This window comes from Archocentrus centrarchus, chromosome 1 (genome assembly GCF_007364275.1).
Source record: "Archocentrus centrarchus isolate MPI-CPG fArcCen1 chromosome 1, fArcCen1, whole genome shotgun sequence".
Lineage (NCBI taxonomy): Eukaryota > Metazoa > Chordata > Actinopteri > Cichliformes > Cichlidae > Archocentrus > Archocentrus centrarchus.
Window position 1 is genome coordinate 4666179 of NC_044346.1, and position 15247 is coordinate 4681425.

The window sequence follows — 15247 nt, forward strand, 5'->3', positions numbered from 1 at the left end:
AATCTGTTGTTGATGGGGCGACGTGATGCATCCTTACCACAAGTGGTGTACGGTGATGGTGACTTGTTAGGGCGACGGCAGTGGAAACATAGCCAGGTGCTGGCTGACCACTTCTGGGTTCGATTTATTCGCCACTACCTACCTAATCTCCAGCCTCGCAGGAAATGGTACAACAGTGCTCCCAATCTCACGCTTGACCAAGTGGTTCTGATTATCGATCCACAGCTCCCGAGGGCATCCTGGCCGGTCGCCCGTGTCACAAAGGTGATCCCCAGTGATGACGGCAAGATACGTACCGCCGAGGTAGACATTAAGGGATCTAAGTATCTATGCCCAGTGGCTAAGTTGATCCCACTACCTAAGATGCCTGAGAACTGATGGGTCATTGGATTCTTCGGGGATATTTGAGGGCTTTACAAATTCATTACTTGAATTTGGGGGCGGCTGTGCCAAATCTCCCTGCTTCGGAGGTTAGTGCGAGAGTGAACATCGCAACTGTGAGATCACGGTGCTCACTGTTTACGCCCTGCATGGCAGACCGGCATACCTAATAAAGCGGCGAAGGAGCATCACGGTAATAGGACAGTTTCGGAGGACTGGGTGTGCGTTCATGAAGCCGTAAGTGTCATTCTTTGTCGGGTTACGCAATATGACAGCTGGACAACTGGGTGTGTATCTTGCACATATATTTCATTACCCGAATGTCCGTCGTAGCTCGGTAGCAGGTTAAGCTACATCCGGTTAGCCTGTATGGTGCTACTGCAGCCGGACTGTTCGATACTGACGGCACCCAGTTATGTTAAAGTGTACCGCGAGACTGTTTATATCAGAACCGTATTTTATTTGTCTCGCTTTGTTGTTATTAACATCCTGATAAGTTTGAGTTTGTGTATGTCTATTGTGGTCTATGGCGACCTCTTGTGGATGTTATATAGTAAGTGCGTGTGTTACACTCAGCGGAAATTGAGGTGATTGTTATAATCCTGCTTGTTTATACTGTTAATTAGTGAATTGTTGTTCATGCTTTTTCAGAAACCACACATCTTTATTTAACCAGTCACCTACCTGTTACCAATGCGGTGCCTTCCCTGTGATTCACTTGTGAGACGTTATTAAAGACTGTTCCATTGCACTCCTGGGTTGCTGCAGTCTTTCTTACAGAAGACTTAGGCCTGACTGTATACACCACCTAACCAGTATAACCCTTACATTAGGTCTTTCCTGTTTTATTTTGACAGTCTTGCGTTCCCTGTGTGTTGTATGGAGTTTTGCTTCCTGTATTTCATTAGTATGATTTTGTCCACCTGTTCTCCCCAGCTGTTTCCTGTTTTCCCTCGTCATTCCCGGTGTATTTATTGTCTGCGTTTCCCTGTGCTCCTTGTCGCGTCCTCCCTCATGAAGGTGTGGTTTTGTCTTGTTGTCTGGGCGTTTGAGTATTTGTTTCAGTGCCATTCATCTGCTTACTTTCACTTATCTACAATAAAGTCACCTTTTAAGTTCAGTTTGCCTCTGGAGTTCTGGGTTTGGGTCCACCCTGCTCGCCACACCGCTCACACATGACAGTTTATTTCTTATTTGAAGGATGGGAGTGGTGAGCTCAGAGCAGCAGCTGCTCAACTGGTGATGGTGTCAAAATTCTGTACGTGTGTGTGTGTGTGTGTGTGTGTGTGTTGACCACCGCTCTACTGGTTCCTGTTTTTTCTTCCCTTTTTCTCCACTCTTCTCAGAAGTCTGCTCTGAGGCCTGTATGTTTAGTTGCTGTGGTGGTAACAAAACTGCCTGATCAATTTTACCCTGAACTTGTTGTTAGGACTACTCTAACCTGCTAAAACAATCTATTAATAAAAGTTGTGCAATTGTGCCTTAATCATTTTACCCCTCTGTGTGTGTGTGTGTGTGTGTGTGTGTGTGTGTGTGTGTGTGTGTGTGTGGTGTGACATTCAGAAATGTGGAAACCAGTTTAAATGTAAATATTTGACATGTACAAAGGCAGCAAACGACAAACTCAAACTTATTTTATGAAGTGTGCTTTTGTGCTAAGGCTGATAAAGATGATTACTGGTGAGCTAAGCTGGTATCATCAGCAGAGGCAGTAGTTAGCTACACCCAGCACCTTTTTCTTACTCTTTCTGCTCCCCAAATTAAACTTAAAGGTGTATCAAACCTATTTGTGGCCCAGTCATCATGAGGAGTGACCTCATTAATAAACTGGCCTGCAGTGCTAAAAGAAGAGTTTCTGAAAATGTTTTATATTCTTCTTAAATTGACCTCATCAGTTGCATAAAGACGGCTCTTTTCTCTTCAGTGATATTTTAAGAAGTTCAAGCTGCATTCAAAGAATTGTGTGAGATTCACTTCTTTATTTCAGTGTGGGGGTTTACAGGCTTCATCTGGTCATGCATGTTAAGTATGCATAGAGGAAGGACAGACACATCTACACTAGATTTTCCAACCACAGAAGACGCTGCCTTCAAACATCTTCAACATCTGAAGAAAGTGTGACTTCCATACATTATGTTACATGTTATGTGATCTACGTGCTGATGAGGTTCAAGAGATGAGAGCAGCAATGAGTTCAACTGCAGCAGCGAGTGGAGTCGTTCTCTTCCTTCTCTCTCTACCAGGTATTGTTTGTGTCTAATTGTTGATTTATATTTAAAGTTACAGCACTGAACACATTTATAGGAGTACTTTTAGTGAATAAATGCAGATGTACAGTGTGGTGTAAACCCTGCAGATCATCGCTCATCATGACTGAGCTGAGCTTTCTTGTTTCCAGCTCAGCATCGTTGTTGTTTTTGGTGCATTTTTCTAGTTTTTAAATGGTTAAATCAGAAACTCATTGCCAGTTTGATTTTATACTAATTTCCACCTGCAGCAGCACTCTTTGAGGGACATGGAAACAAACTGTGAACACATCCTGCAGACTGATCACCTTCCAAGTTGAGAATTTTTTGCTGTACAATGTAGACAGACAGGAGCAAAGGGTCACAGGTCAGACTCAGTCCCAGGCCGGCTGCAGTCATGTGGTGTATTGTTGCCTGCTCACCCACTGAGCCAAAGTGGCACCCCAGCAAGATGGGAACTAAAGTCACTGCCTCAAATATAAATGTCTGTTTCTCACTATATGATGACACTTGGTGATAGTCATCAGTTTGCATTCACACTCTGCAGCAGCCTGACCCCAGACAAGAAAACAACCAAGCAGAGCAAACAGCTGTTTTCATGTTCTGCACCCTTAAAATATATATTGTGTTTTTTAATCCTACTCAGTACAGCTACATCAGGGTGCAGAAGTCTGTTCATTCACACTGTACCTTAAGACCTTTTATGCTGTCTTGTCTCAGCGCACAGAAATGCTAACTGCACTGACATGAATAACTGGGTATTGTAACTGTTTCTGTTCATTTTCTTAAGATGAACAATTCAAACATTAGGCTGACATCAACAATGGAGGCAACAGTAGAAATGAACTGAATGGATAAACAGACCAGAAAATATACCCTGCTAAAATCCTTAAGACAGTATCCATGATGAGGAACGTCAGGAACAATAAATGTGTGCTGCATATTCTGAGGAAGGATGCTTGGTGTAAATGAACTTATTCCTAAACAATACATGTTTTTTTTTATATATAATTATTCTGACTGGTTTCTGATGTGCTCTGTGTTACAGTGGTACAGGGTAGGAATGGTTGGTCAGTGGATTACACTTCTACTCAGATCTGTGCTTTAAAAGGATCAACAGTGACCATAGGCTGCTCCTTCACATTCCCATACAGTGAAAATGGTCGTACTACAACTGTAAACAAAAAAGTGTGGTTCGTTAAAGGGAATGATTATGACCCTGATGATCTGAAAACAGACTCAGCGTATGCAGGTCGACTGATGTATGATTCTTATTGGTGGAGCTGCACTCTGAAGATCAGAGAGCTGAGAGAGAGCGACTCAGCTGTGTACAAGTTCAGGTTTGAAACAAACCAAGAAGGTGGAAGTTATACTGGTTCACCTGGAGTCACTCTGACTGTCACAGGTAACACTTTTATTTGGACATCAGTCAAATGTTGTTATGAACATGGCTGTGTGTGTGTTTGCATGGATGTCTGAGTTTCTGCTCTGATTTTATTCTTTCTTCACATAATTAGCTCTTCATGTGGACACTTCATCATATTATAACTGGGCAAAACTGACATGTCAAAGCAGCTGTCGACTACCTAATCGTCCCTCCTTCATCTGGTACAAAAATGGACAGAAAATTTATGGCCAAACCAACATGTATTTATACCCAGAAATACCAAATCCTTCAGATAGCTACTCCTGTGCTGCAAGTGGTCATGAAGCTCTCCCGTCTCCTTCAGTGTGTGAGTTTATTTCAGTAACATAACACCATCTTTCTTCTGTGTTATTGTATGATCTTTACTTTACAATATAAAGTGCCTTGAAGTGACTGTTTGTTGTGATATATAAATAACACTGAATTTAAATGATGGAGTCACTGCAGACGTGAATAAAAACAGTCAAACCTCACTGTGACTACTTTCCAAATATGACTTAATGATAATTTTATGTTTCAGGTGTCCAAGGTGATTCATGCAACAGAGTGAATTACAGTAACAGAAACATCTGTGCTTTCAAAGGCTCATCAGTGGATATTTCCTGTACTTACAACAGTTATCAACAAATAGAATCAAAATCATGGTTCTATTCTGGTCGTGGATCTGAGGATCTTAGTAAAGTTTCCCAGCATGAAGGTCGTGTTGAGGTCACTGACACAGAGAGAGGACGCTCCACTCTGAGAATCAGAGACCTCAGAGAGAGCGATTCAGCCGAGTATCACTTCAAATTCAAAACGCAAAGCTTTGAATGGACGAGCAGTTTACCTGGAACAACTCTGACTGTCACAGGTACTGATGAACACACTGATTAATATTTAATCAACTTCATATTCTATTTGTATACTACACTCTACTTTTATTAGTTTTTAAATGTATTTTTTTTTTTGAGTGATTTCATGTTTAGACATGGAGAGAATTATTATTTTGTCACTAACTCGTCTTTTTACTTCTGAGAATTGTATTTCCTCTTCTGTCTCCCTCACTGTGAGAGTCTGACTGACAGCTTATTTACTGCTTCTTGTCCCCAGATCAAGATGTTCAGGTCCAAGTCACTGGACGGCGTTTGGATTGTGTCACCAGGTGTAATCCTTACGTTTCATCCTATGTCTGGTACATAGATGGAAAACAAGTGGATGGAGCCAGCTCTGCTTCTTATGAAATATCAAACTCATATGACTATAAAAACAGCTACTCATGTGCTTTAAAAGGATTTGAGGATTTTCACTCTCCATTAATTTGTGAGTTCACTTTAAGATTTGAGATCTAAATAAAAACTTTATTTATGGATGATTATTGTCATGTTCTTCCTGTTAATAAATCTGTTTTTTTTTTTTTGTGTGTGTGTTTTTTTTTTTTTAGGTTACAATAATCAAAGTTGCAACAGAGTGAATTACAGTAACAGAAACATCTGTGCTTTCAAAGGGTCATCAGTGGATATTTCCTGTACTTACAGCAGTTATTACCAACAAATACAACCAAAATCATGGTTCTATTTTAAACACGATCATATGTGGGCCTCCAAGGACCTGAGAGAAGTCTCCCAGTATGAAGGTCGTGTTGAGGTCACTGACACAGAGAGAGGACGCTCCACTCTGAGAATCAGAGACCTCAGAGAGAGCGATTCAGCCGAGTATCACTTCAAATTCAAAACACGAACCTTTGAATGGACGAGCAGTTTACCTGGAACAACTCTGACTGTCACAGGTACTGATGAACACACTGATTAATATTTAATCAACTTCATATTCTATTTGTAAGTTACACTCTACTTTTATTAGTTTTTAAATGTATTTTCTTTTTTGAGTGATTTCATGTTTAGACATGGAGAGAATTATTATTTTGTCACTAACTCGTGTTTTTACTTCTGAGAATTGTGTTTCCTCTTCTGTCTCCCTCACTGTGAGAGTCTGACTGACAGCTTATTTACTGCTTCTTGTCCCCTGATCAAGATGTTCAGGTCCAAGTCACTGGACGGCGTTTGGATTGTGTCACCAGGTGTAATCCTCACGTTTCATCCTATGTCTGGTACATAAATGGAGAACAAGTGGATGGAGCCAGCTCTGCTTCTTATGAAATATCAAATGAAGACTCATCTGTCTATGAAAACAGCTACTCATGTGCTTTAAAAGGATTTGAGGATTTTCACTCTCCATTAATTTGTGAGTTCACTCTGTGAGTTTATCTAAATAAAAACTTTACTTATGTTAGTTTGTGCCTAACCAAACCAACCTAAACCAAAGCCAAATCATATCATCATCTAGAGATAAGCAGCAGTGTTCTGAGTGCCTGTAGAGGTCTGGTAGCAGATGCAAAGGCTGTCATGTGAAGAGGTAATTTATGCAGCAGGAGATGTTTTTATGATAAAATCTAAACTAATGTTAATTTTTTCTGTTCTAGATGCTCCAAAAGTTGTTTCAGCTGTGGCAAATTACTCTGCTGAGATGATGGAGGGCAGCTCAGTGACTCTGACCTGTAGCAGTGATGCTAACCCAGCAGCTAATTACACCTGGTACAAAGAACAAACAGTGCTCAGCAGACAACAGCAGGTCTTCATCAGGTCCATGAACTCCTCTGACTCTGGAGAGTATCACTGTACAGCTGAGAATGAGCTGGGTAGGAGGACATCTGAATCCATCTCTGTGGATATGAAATGTGAGTGAAGACAGTTATGTTGGCAGAACTAATAGTAACTAATTTTGAGCCCTTAATCTGCTGGATGTATATGTAATAGCGAGTCTAATTAGTCACTGTAGTAACTCAGCTTTCAGTGTTATTTCCATGGTACATAACACAACAAAGCGAACATGTTATTGAGTTCAGTAGAATATTAGTTAAAAGCTCCTGTGGTCATAAAGGAATGTCCAACTATAGTTTTTACCATAATAATGCCAATCACAGACAGTGACAGTATTCTCAGTGGTTTATATTTATTATGATTTTAGCATTTCTTATTCCTGGTTCTTACTTGGACTGATGTGGTGAATAAAGTCATTGAGGCTCATATGAACCCCATTAAGATCTACTGAGACCTGTAATTATGAGTTCTTGAACTTGTTCTTCCAGAGAATTTGATCCACCAGTATTTTTATATTACTGCTTTACAACTTTTAGATTGAGCACCCAATATGAATGCACACTTGTAACCTGTTATATAGCAAGTAAGTCATTAACCCTTTACAAATTACAAATGTGCTCATTTGTCTGTGCATCCATTCATTAATGCAGTTGGATAAGCTTTGCTGCACAGGTCTCTTATACTTTAAAGGCACAGGCCTCCATCAGTTACAGATCAGTTCATTTAGTTTGTACAACTACTGTCTCAACTAGGTAAAAAAAAGTTCAGTTAATAAAACTTTATCAGCAGCTGCACCCCCAACTGAGGGTACATGTTACCATATTCTGTACCAGGATGTGAATGCTAGCATGGAAGAAACCGAGGCTACTGCTAAGCCAAAGTCTGCAAACTGCTACATGGCACAAAGTGCTGCAGGTTTCAGTCACATTTAAAATGTGATTAATAAGGAATGTGATTTCACACAGCTGCTAAAATACACACATATCTGTTTAGCCAATGTTTAACCATGTCCATTTAAAGTGTGCTCATTTTTAAATGTCTTGAAATTTTTTTTCTGTTTTTTTTTTGGTCTTTTAGACTAGCCTGCTAGTCTGTGACCTCTGAATTAGTCTCCAAAAACATCCCTACCCATAACCTCTGTGTTGATGTTGCCTTTTGTTGTCAGCCTTTATTATGTCCTTGCTTTCTTGAAACTTTTTAAATTGGTAGCGACCCATTTGTTGGAAAAAGTATAGCATCTTCCATGTCTGCCAGACTACTGTCACAGCCCCAACCTGCAGTGCCAATGTTTAACTATGTCTACTTAAAGTGTGCTCATTAATTAGATGCAAAATCACTCTTCAGGAGTTGTACTGCAAACTAGAAGGTTTGGTCTGATATGTTTTATGTCCATTCCTAAATGGAGCCCAATTCTTGTAATCCAGTAACTAATTGTGAGAGTTTGGTCACTGTTTCGTAGGTTCAGTGAACTCAGCTGCAGTTGGATCAATCACTGTTCTCTTTTTGACTCTCCTAATCCTCTCTGCAATCATAGTCATTAGGTGAGCAGTTTGGTTTAACTGTTGTAATCAGTGATTAATATTAAATACAATCATTTCTTCAGTGATGTCGTCCAAAGATTCACTGAAATCTTCTTTCTTTGTTCCATGTAGAAAAAGAAGGTCCTTAACACAGTTTTTCTCCAGAGAGAGGCCAAACAGCAAAGTAGAGGTAAGGATTAACAGGCCATTTTATAGCCTCAGTATACATTAATGAATTTGAGCAACAGAAAAATAAAACTATTGTGAAAGAATTGTGGTTATATCTCTGGCTGTGGCTGCACACAGTCACACAAACTTATCCACTAGGACTGAACCAAAGGGAGACAAATAGCAGAGGAACAAAATCCAGGTGCTGTAGCCTAAGATTCAGTTGGTTTTATCATTGTACATCTTACATGCATCAAACTAGTAGGACTGTTAAAATGGTACAGTGTGTAGGTGACTGTAGTCTACATTCTTCATTCCCAGCTTTTCCTACTTTATTCACTCAAAGTAAACCTTGTTTTCTACTATGGCTTTCCTTCCCGTCCTCTTCTTGTGTATCCTTCAGTTATCCTTCAGGAGGTCATTCTCACTCACTTTAACACAGTTGTTAGATGATGCTGTCATTCCTTTGTTGGGTATTCTTACCTCTCCAAAGAGTGTGGGATGTCCAACCATTTATTGCTGTCAGATTAATTTTGAGGTTAAATATTCTTATTACTGAAATATTTTCCCCAGCAAAGTGTGTGTCCTGAATATGAGGACCCTTCAGCTGCAGCACAGAGTGCAGCAGCAGAGCAGCAGGATGACCTTTGCTATGCCAGTGTAAGTTTCTCAAAGAACCAAGACGATCCCGTCTACTCCAACATTAAGCCCACTAAACCCAGCAGGCAAAAAGAAGAGGACGAGGAAGAGGCCGAATACACTCTTGTAAAGTTTAGCAATGGAGCCCAAGGGTGAGTCCCTTTTTACTTTGTCCATCCATCCATCCATCCATCCATCCATCCATCCATCCATCCATCCATCCATCCATCCATCCATCCACCATTTTCTTCAGCTTATTCTTGTTTTTCTTAATTAATAGTCATACTATTGTGATACTGTTATTACAAGATCTTCATAATTCTGTGTTTTTATCCATCACAGATTAAGAGGTCAACAAGCTGTGGAAGATTCATGTGCACTGTACAGCACAGTCAACAAAATCTGCTGAGTACAAGCATGAACATGAATCTGTGGCCTTGCCCAGTGTACATGGTGGATGTATTCATAGAGTACAAAAAAATGCAGCTCAGAAAATATTGATGAATCACTGATTTGTAGGTGAAACATTCGTGCACTTGGTTTAAGCACAGATTTATTTTTCTTGCTCAGAGAACTCACTGACAGACTGCAGTACCATCACCAACCAGTGTCATTCACTTTACCTGTCAGTGCTGTGGCTCATCAGTATATGCATATCGTCAGTCTTACTTCATCCATCTTCTAATTAGTTAATTCCAAAGCATTACAGCACCTTCAGCACTGATAACTTATTGTTCTGCTCATCTCACAACTCTCAGAGCTTTTGTTTGTCTTTTAAGACTGATTTGTTTACCAATGCTTTCACCCTCTGCCAGTAATCTGACTGGACTGTGAGAAATCTTGGAGTCATTTTTGATCAGGATATGTCCTGCAGTGCACATATTAAGCAAATATGAAGGAATGCTTTTTTGCATTTGTGCAATATTTCTACAATTAGAAACATCCTTTCTCAGAGTGATGCTGAAAAGCTAATTCATGCATTTATTACTTCTAGGTTGGACTATTGTAATTCATTATTGTCAGGCTGTCCTAAAAGCTCCCTGAAAAGCCTTCAGCTGATCCAAAATGCTGCAGCTAGAGAACTGACAGGGACTAGAAAGAGAGAGCAGATTTCTCACAGATTGGCTTCTCTTCATTGTTAAATCTAGAATAGAATTTAAAATCCTTCTCACATACAAGGTCTTGAATAATCAGGCACCATCTTATCTCAAAGACCTCATAGTACCATATCACCCCAACAGAGCACTTCGCTCTCAGACTGCTGGCTTACTTGTGGTTCCTAGGATACTTAAGAGTAGAATGGGAGGCAGAGCCTTCAGCTTTCAGGCCCCTCTTCTGTGGAACCAGCTCCAGCTTGGATTCAGTTGACAGACACCCTCTCTATTGTTACCAATCAATGGACTGGTTCTTATACAGCCCTTTACAACTCTACTTTGAGCTCTCAAAGCACTTTATACTACATGCCTCATTCACCCATTCATACAAGCATTTCTTTCAATACTTAAGTGCTTTCTGTCTAACATTTACACACATTTATACTGCGACGGTTGCATCAGAGACCAAATTGAGGTTCAATATCTTGCCCACTTTGAGATTCAGTCTAGAGCAGCCAGGAATCAAACCGCCAACCTCCTCTTAATCTCCTGAGCTAAAGCCACCCCTCGATTAGGCCTAAAGCTTTCCTTTTTGATAAAGCTTATAATTAGGGCTGGATCAGGTGACCCTGAACATCCCTTAGTCAGAGTTCTAGTCAGCGGTTGATGGCCTGGTGCTGCACCATGCTGAGGTTGTTTTACACTGGGCTGAGAATTTCACCGGTTCTCTATTGGAACTGTGGTATTACTGCAATTAGCAAGACTCTCAAATAGTGACCAACGTGGGGGAAGTAGAGGGAAATGGGAGCTCAAAAGACAATTTTGGGCTTCCTATCAAACATAAAATCCCAGGAGCTTTTCTTGTTCCCTGTCTTTGCAGACTCACAAGGATAACACACTGATGTGTTGCTTAAGGACTGTTTATTAACAATAGCTGCAGGTAAACATTTTCAGAACATCAGAACACAGACTTGAGGGGTCCACACCCCCATCATGGTCAAGTCACATGGTCCAATCAGATTCAGGTGCCTTTAATGACCCGTAGGACCAACCATTATCCCAGAATACTGCATACTTAATATTATCCATCTGTTCATGTCACTGAATTATCAAGCTGGCATGGCATTTAGCATTAGCAAGAGAATTAGCATTAGCAAGCCATTGCTAATTAGTGCCACCCCAACACTCACGCTGGTCTAAAAACTTTTTCTGGCTAGAACCCTGCTTAGTTATGCTGCTATAGGCCGAGGCTGCTGGGGCGTTCCCATAATGCACTGAGTGTTTCTTTTCATTCACCTCTTTTTACTGTGTTTATATCCCACTCTGCATTTAATCACTAGTTATTAATTTCTGGCTCTCTTCATAACACATGGCTGCCCTCCCTGAACCTGGTTCTGCTGGAGGTTTCATAAAAGGGAGTTTTTCCTTCCCACTGTTGCCAAGTACTTGCTCACAGGGTGTCATTTGTACTGTTGGGTTTTCTCTGTAGTTATTGTAGGGTCTTTACAATTACAATATAAAGTGCCTTGATGCAACTGTTTGTGATTTGGCGCTATATAAATATAACTGAATTGAACTGAATGAATACATGCAGGTGGATTAGGCAGAAGGAATCTTAAGGAAGAGTTGTCTGTAGTTAGAGCACTGAGTCTGTGTTACCTCGCTAGTGTCTCTGTTTTCCTGCTTTTTCTGGGCATTTGACATACAGAAATGTTTTTTAATGCTTGAGTAAATTAAACAACTGTAAAAAAAAATTGTGTATGTAATATAACACATTACTTATGCGTTATTGTATGTAATATGATACAGAGAGGAAGATTTTTTTTTACTCCCTCTCTGCTCTCCACTTCCTGACTCCGTGTTCTCTGAAGATGTTGGAGGAAGATCAGACCAATCACAGGACGGGCCAAAATTGGAAGCACGGTCTAAGTTGTGGGCCGAACAGGATTAACATTTATTGAACATCTAAGATGAACAACAGTAACCTTTGACCTGATCTAACAGCAACGTTTTCCTCAACACATTAAATAAAAAAAAAAATTATATCAGGGAAAATGAGAATATTTCAAGCTGATGAAAATGAGCAATTTTTTCAAGTAAAAACTGTGATGTGAATTTCTGCGCGTCAAAGTCGGGAAAACACTGCGTAAACTGCGCAGTGTGTCCAGTGTATCAGCAAAAACCGCAGCTGCAAACACAGCGGTGCAGACTTAGTCTGATTTCTTTTGGCAACATGGAAAGTTGCATAAATTCCCAACTTCAATTGCAAAGCTTTTACTGCGTCATACGTGTGCATAATCACACGGTCCCTTCACTGAAGCTGCAGGTTTAACGCATTAAGACGCATTAAGGCCTTTCTCTGCGACGTCATGTCGCAGAGAAAGGCCGACTCTCACAGCCACCTTTCATCCCGGAGCCCTGCTGAGGCTGTTCCTTTACTTTTTATGAACTGACACATTTCCTCAGGCAGCTCATCGCACCTGTGTGATAAGGAATGTCACCGAAAAAATATAGAAACTATTTCCTCCAGAAAAGACTTAAACTGCTGGTGATTTAAACATTTGCCTCTAATAAAGTTCCCTGTCTGTGTTGCGGTCTTTACGGCACGTTCTGTCTTCAGGACTTTGCTGCGCAGCATTTCCGGGTGTGTGATGCAGCGTTGCACTGTCAGCTCACCTGTGCAGGCCGAATAAACATCGTAACACGGATGTTGAACTTTTAAAGAGGCAAAGTTTCGGAGGAAACTGAATTTGGTGACGTGTCTTATCACACAGGTGCCATACCTGAGGAAATCTTCAAGTTCATGAAAAGTAAAGGAAAAGTTTCAGCATGAAAAGTGGCTGTGTGAGTGGGCTTTTCTCTGCCACGTAATGGAGCATCTAAAAAAAAAAGAAATAAAATCAGAGCAGGTCTTCACCGCTGCGTTTCCAGCTGCGCTTTTTGCTGATAAACTGGACACACTGCGCAGTTTACGCAGCGTTTTTCTAACTGTGAAGCGCAGAAATTCAGTTTTACCTGAAAAATGTGCAAATTGTCATCAGCTTGAAAGATATTCATTTTTCCTGATGTTAATTTTGAATAAAAATATCATTTGACATTTTATTTAATGTGTTGAGGAAAGTCAACTGTGTTAATTGTGCAAACTTAAACGTAAAATAATGTGTTGAGGAAAAAGCTGCTGCATTCTGGCTATTCAAATTCATATTGCTGATTAAAATTATTATTTTTAATCCTGTTCAGCCCGTGACTCAGACTGTGTCTTCAATTTTGGTCCGTCCTGTGGTTGAGTTTGACACCCCTGCTGTAAATCATAAACACAACCTGCAAAAGAGATCAAAGCTCTGGAAGACTGCATGAAAAGGAAACCAAAAATTAACAGAGAATATTTACTAATAAAAAGAACTCTTAAGCTCCAAATTAAAAAAGGACTGTCAATAAAAAAGCCTTTGAGAGCCTTTGTCCTTTTTCTTATCCTGCCCTCCGAGCGCAGGGTGCCAGAGGAGAGGCTGTGGAGACAAAGGGCTGACCTGATTACTGGGTGGTGCCAGTCAGGGTTTCATCAATTACTTCCGTCTCTCATACTTTCCTCTGCCTTTCCTGGAGTTTGTGTCTGTGTCGGTGGTGAGGTCCGCAGTAAGTTGAAGATATCTGATCAAAGTGATGTAACGCACGCTTAGCGCTGTCACTCTTTTCTCTCCCTGCTGCTCATCGTGTCTTCTTTGAACTCTTATTTGCAGTGTAGTAAACAGGGTGGGGACCCACTACGAGACGCAGGTTCACTTTCATTTCTGAGGTCTCTGCTGTCTCGCTGCTGCTGATATTACAGCCTGTGCTGCCCTTCGTGGACAGAGACACAAATGGCATAGACGAGTAAAGGCTGCCTGAGGGACGCATGCGTAGTTATGTGTCATGGTCCGGGGTCCGTTGGACCCTGTGTGTTTTTGGTTTGGCTTTAATTGTCTGTTCTGGGGTTTTTCTTTTGTTTTGAGGTTTGATTGTTTGATTTTCTAGTTCCTCGTGTTTCCTAGTGTTCAGTGTCAGGTCTGCGTCTCTGTTCCCTTGTGTCACTTCCTGTTTTATTTTGACAGTCTCGCGTTCCCTGTGCTTTGTGTTTAGTTTTGCTTCCCCTTTGTCATTAGGTTCATTTGGTTCACCTGTCGTCCCCTGTTGTTTTCACTTGCCCTAATCCCCTTGTGTGTATTTAAGCCCTTAGTTTTCCTGTGTTCTTGGTTGCGTCGTCGTCATTGTTTCCCCCTGTGTATTCCAGTTTAGTGTTTTTGTTAGTGATGGGCAAAACGAGGCTTCGAAACAATCTGAAACCCATCTGCACAGTGACACCTGCTGGCCAATTTTGTTATCGCCACATCTTGATAAAGCTGTTCAATGAAACAATGACAGATGCGCCCTGCACAAGTCCAAACAAAGCTCCTGATTATACCTGACTGTCAATAATTATGATCAACACGTGGTCTAGAAGAACGGGAGACTGTTAGAGACAGCAGCTGTGACTATTTTCACTCTGTTAACATCCGTGAGTCTGTTACAGTTTTTATTAATTCACTAACACACGAACCAATTTATAAAATAAAAAATACTGAGAAAAAAAATGATGTTTATTGTGATAAACAGCTGTCTTTGGGCTCAGTTGGCTTCATTTTTTCCAGTCTTGGGGAAAAACAGAAAAGTTTATATGTTTTGGTTGCTTTAAGCTTTCTGTGTCACCAGGTTTGTTCTACACACAGTAAAATAAAGCAAGAAGCTGGCGTGGCGTTAGGCTTTATGTTCTATTCATTCAAAAATAAATGTTTAGGATAAGAAAAAAAAACCTAAAAATTTTCCTTTTGTAAAAACAAATTCTGACACTTATTAAGTTTTAGTGGGATAATTCACAACAGTCATTTTCACATCTTCACACTGACCAGTACCTTTATGAATGTGAGGAAACACGCCGTCCTCCACTGAGAGACCTCTGAAACATGAAGAAACTTTCCTTATCTGCGACCTGTACTTGTGTGGACGTCGTATCTGTGGCATGACCGTGATGTTTGACTCTGTCTGAGGCTTTGAACCTGCAGCCTTTGTCCTGCTGTTTATGGGACATAGAAATCTCACTGGGAATAAAAAAGAAGAAAAAAAA

General features: G+C 40.6%; 1 protein-coding gene across 1 annotated transcript in view; it reads left to right on the plus strand.

The window, feature by feature from the left end:
• Window positions 1-511: 511 nt before the first annotated feature.
• Window positions 512-15247, plus strand: part of LOC115790234 (B-cell receptor CD22-like) — a 34325-nt gene continuing 19589 nt past the window's right edge. The window contains exons 1-7 of the mRNA XM_030743993.1: window positions 512-618; window positions 2369-2624; window positions 3676-4032; window positions 4145-4360; window positions 4574-4903; window positions 5149-5352; window positions 6512-6766. Coding sequence (XP_030599853.1) covers window positions 2522-2624; window positions 3676-4032; window positions 4145-4360; window positions 4574-4903; window positions 5149-5352; window positions 6512-6766 — 1465 coding nt within the window. The 5' untranslated portion in view covers window positions 512-618; window positions 2369-2521. The remainder of the gene's footprint in view (window positions 619-2368; window positions 2625-3675; window positions 4033-4144; window positions 4361-4573; window positions 4904-5148; window positions 5353-6511; window positions 6767-15247) is intronic.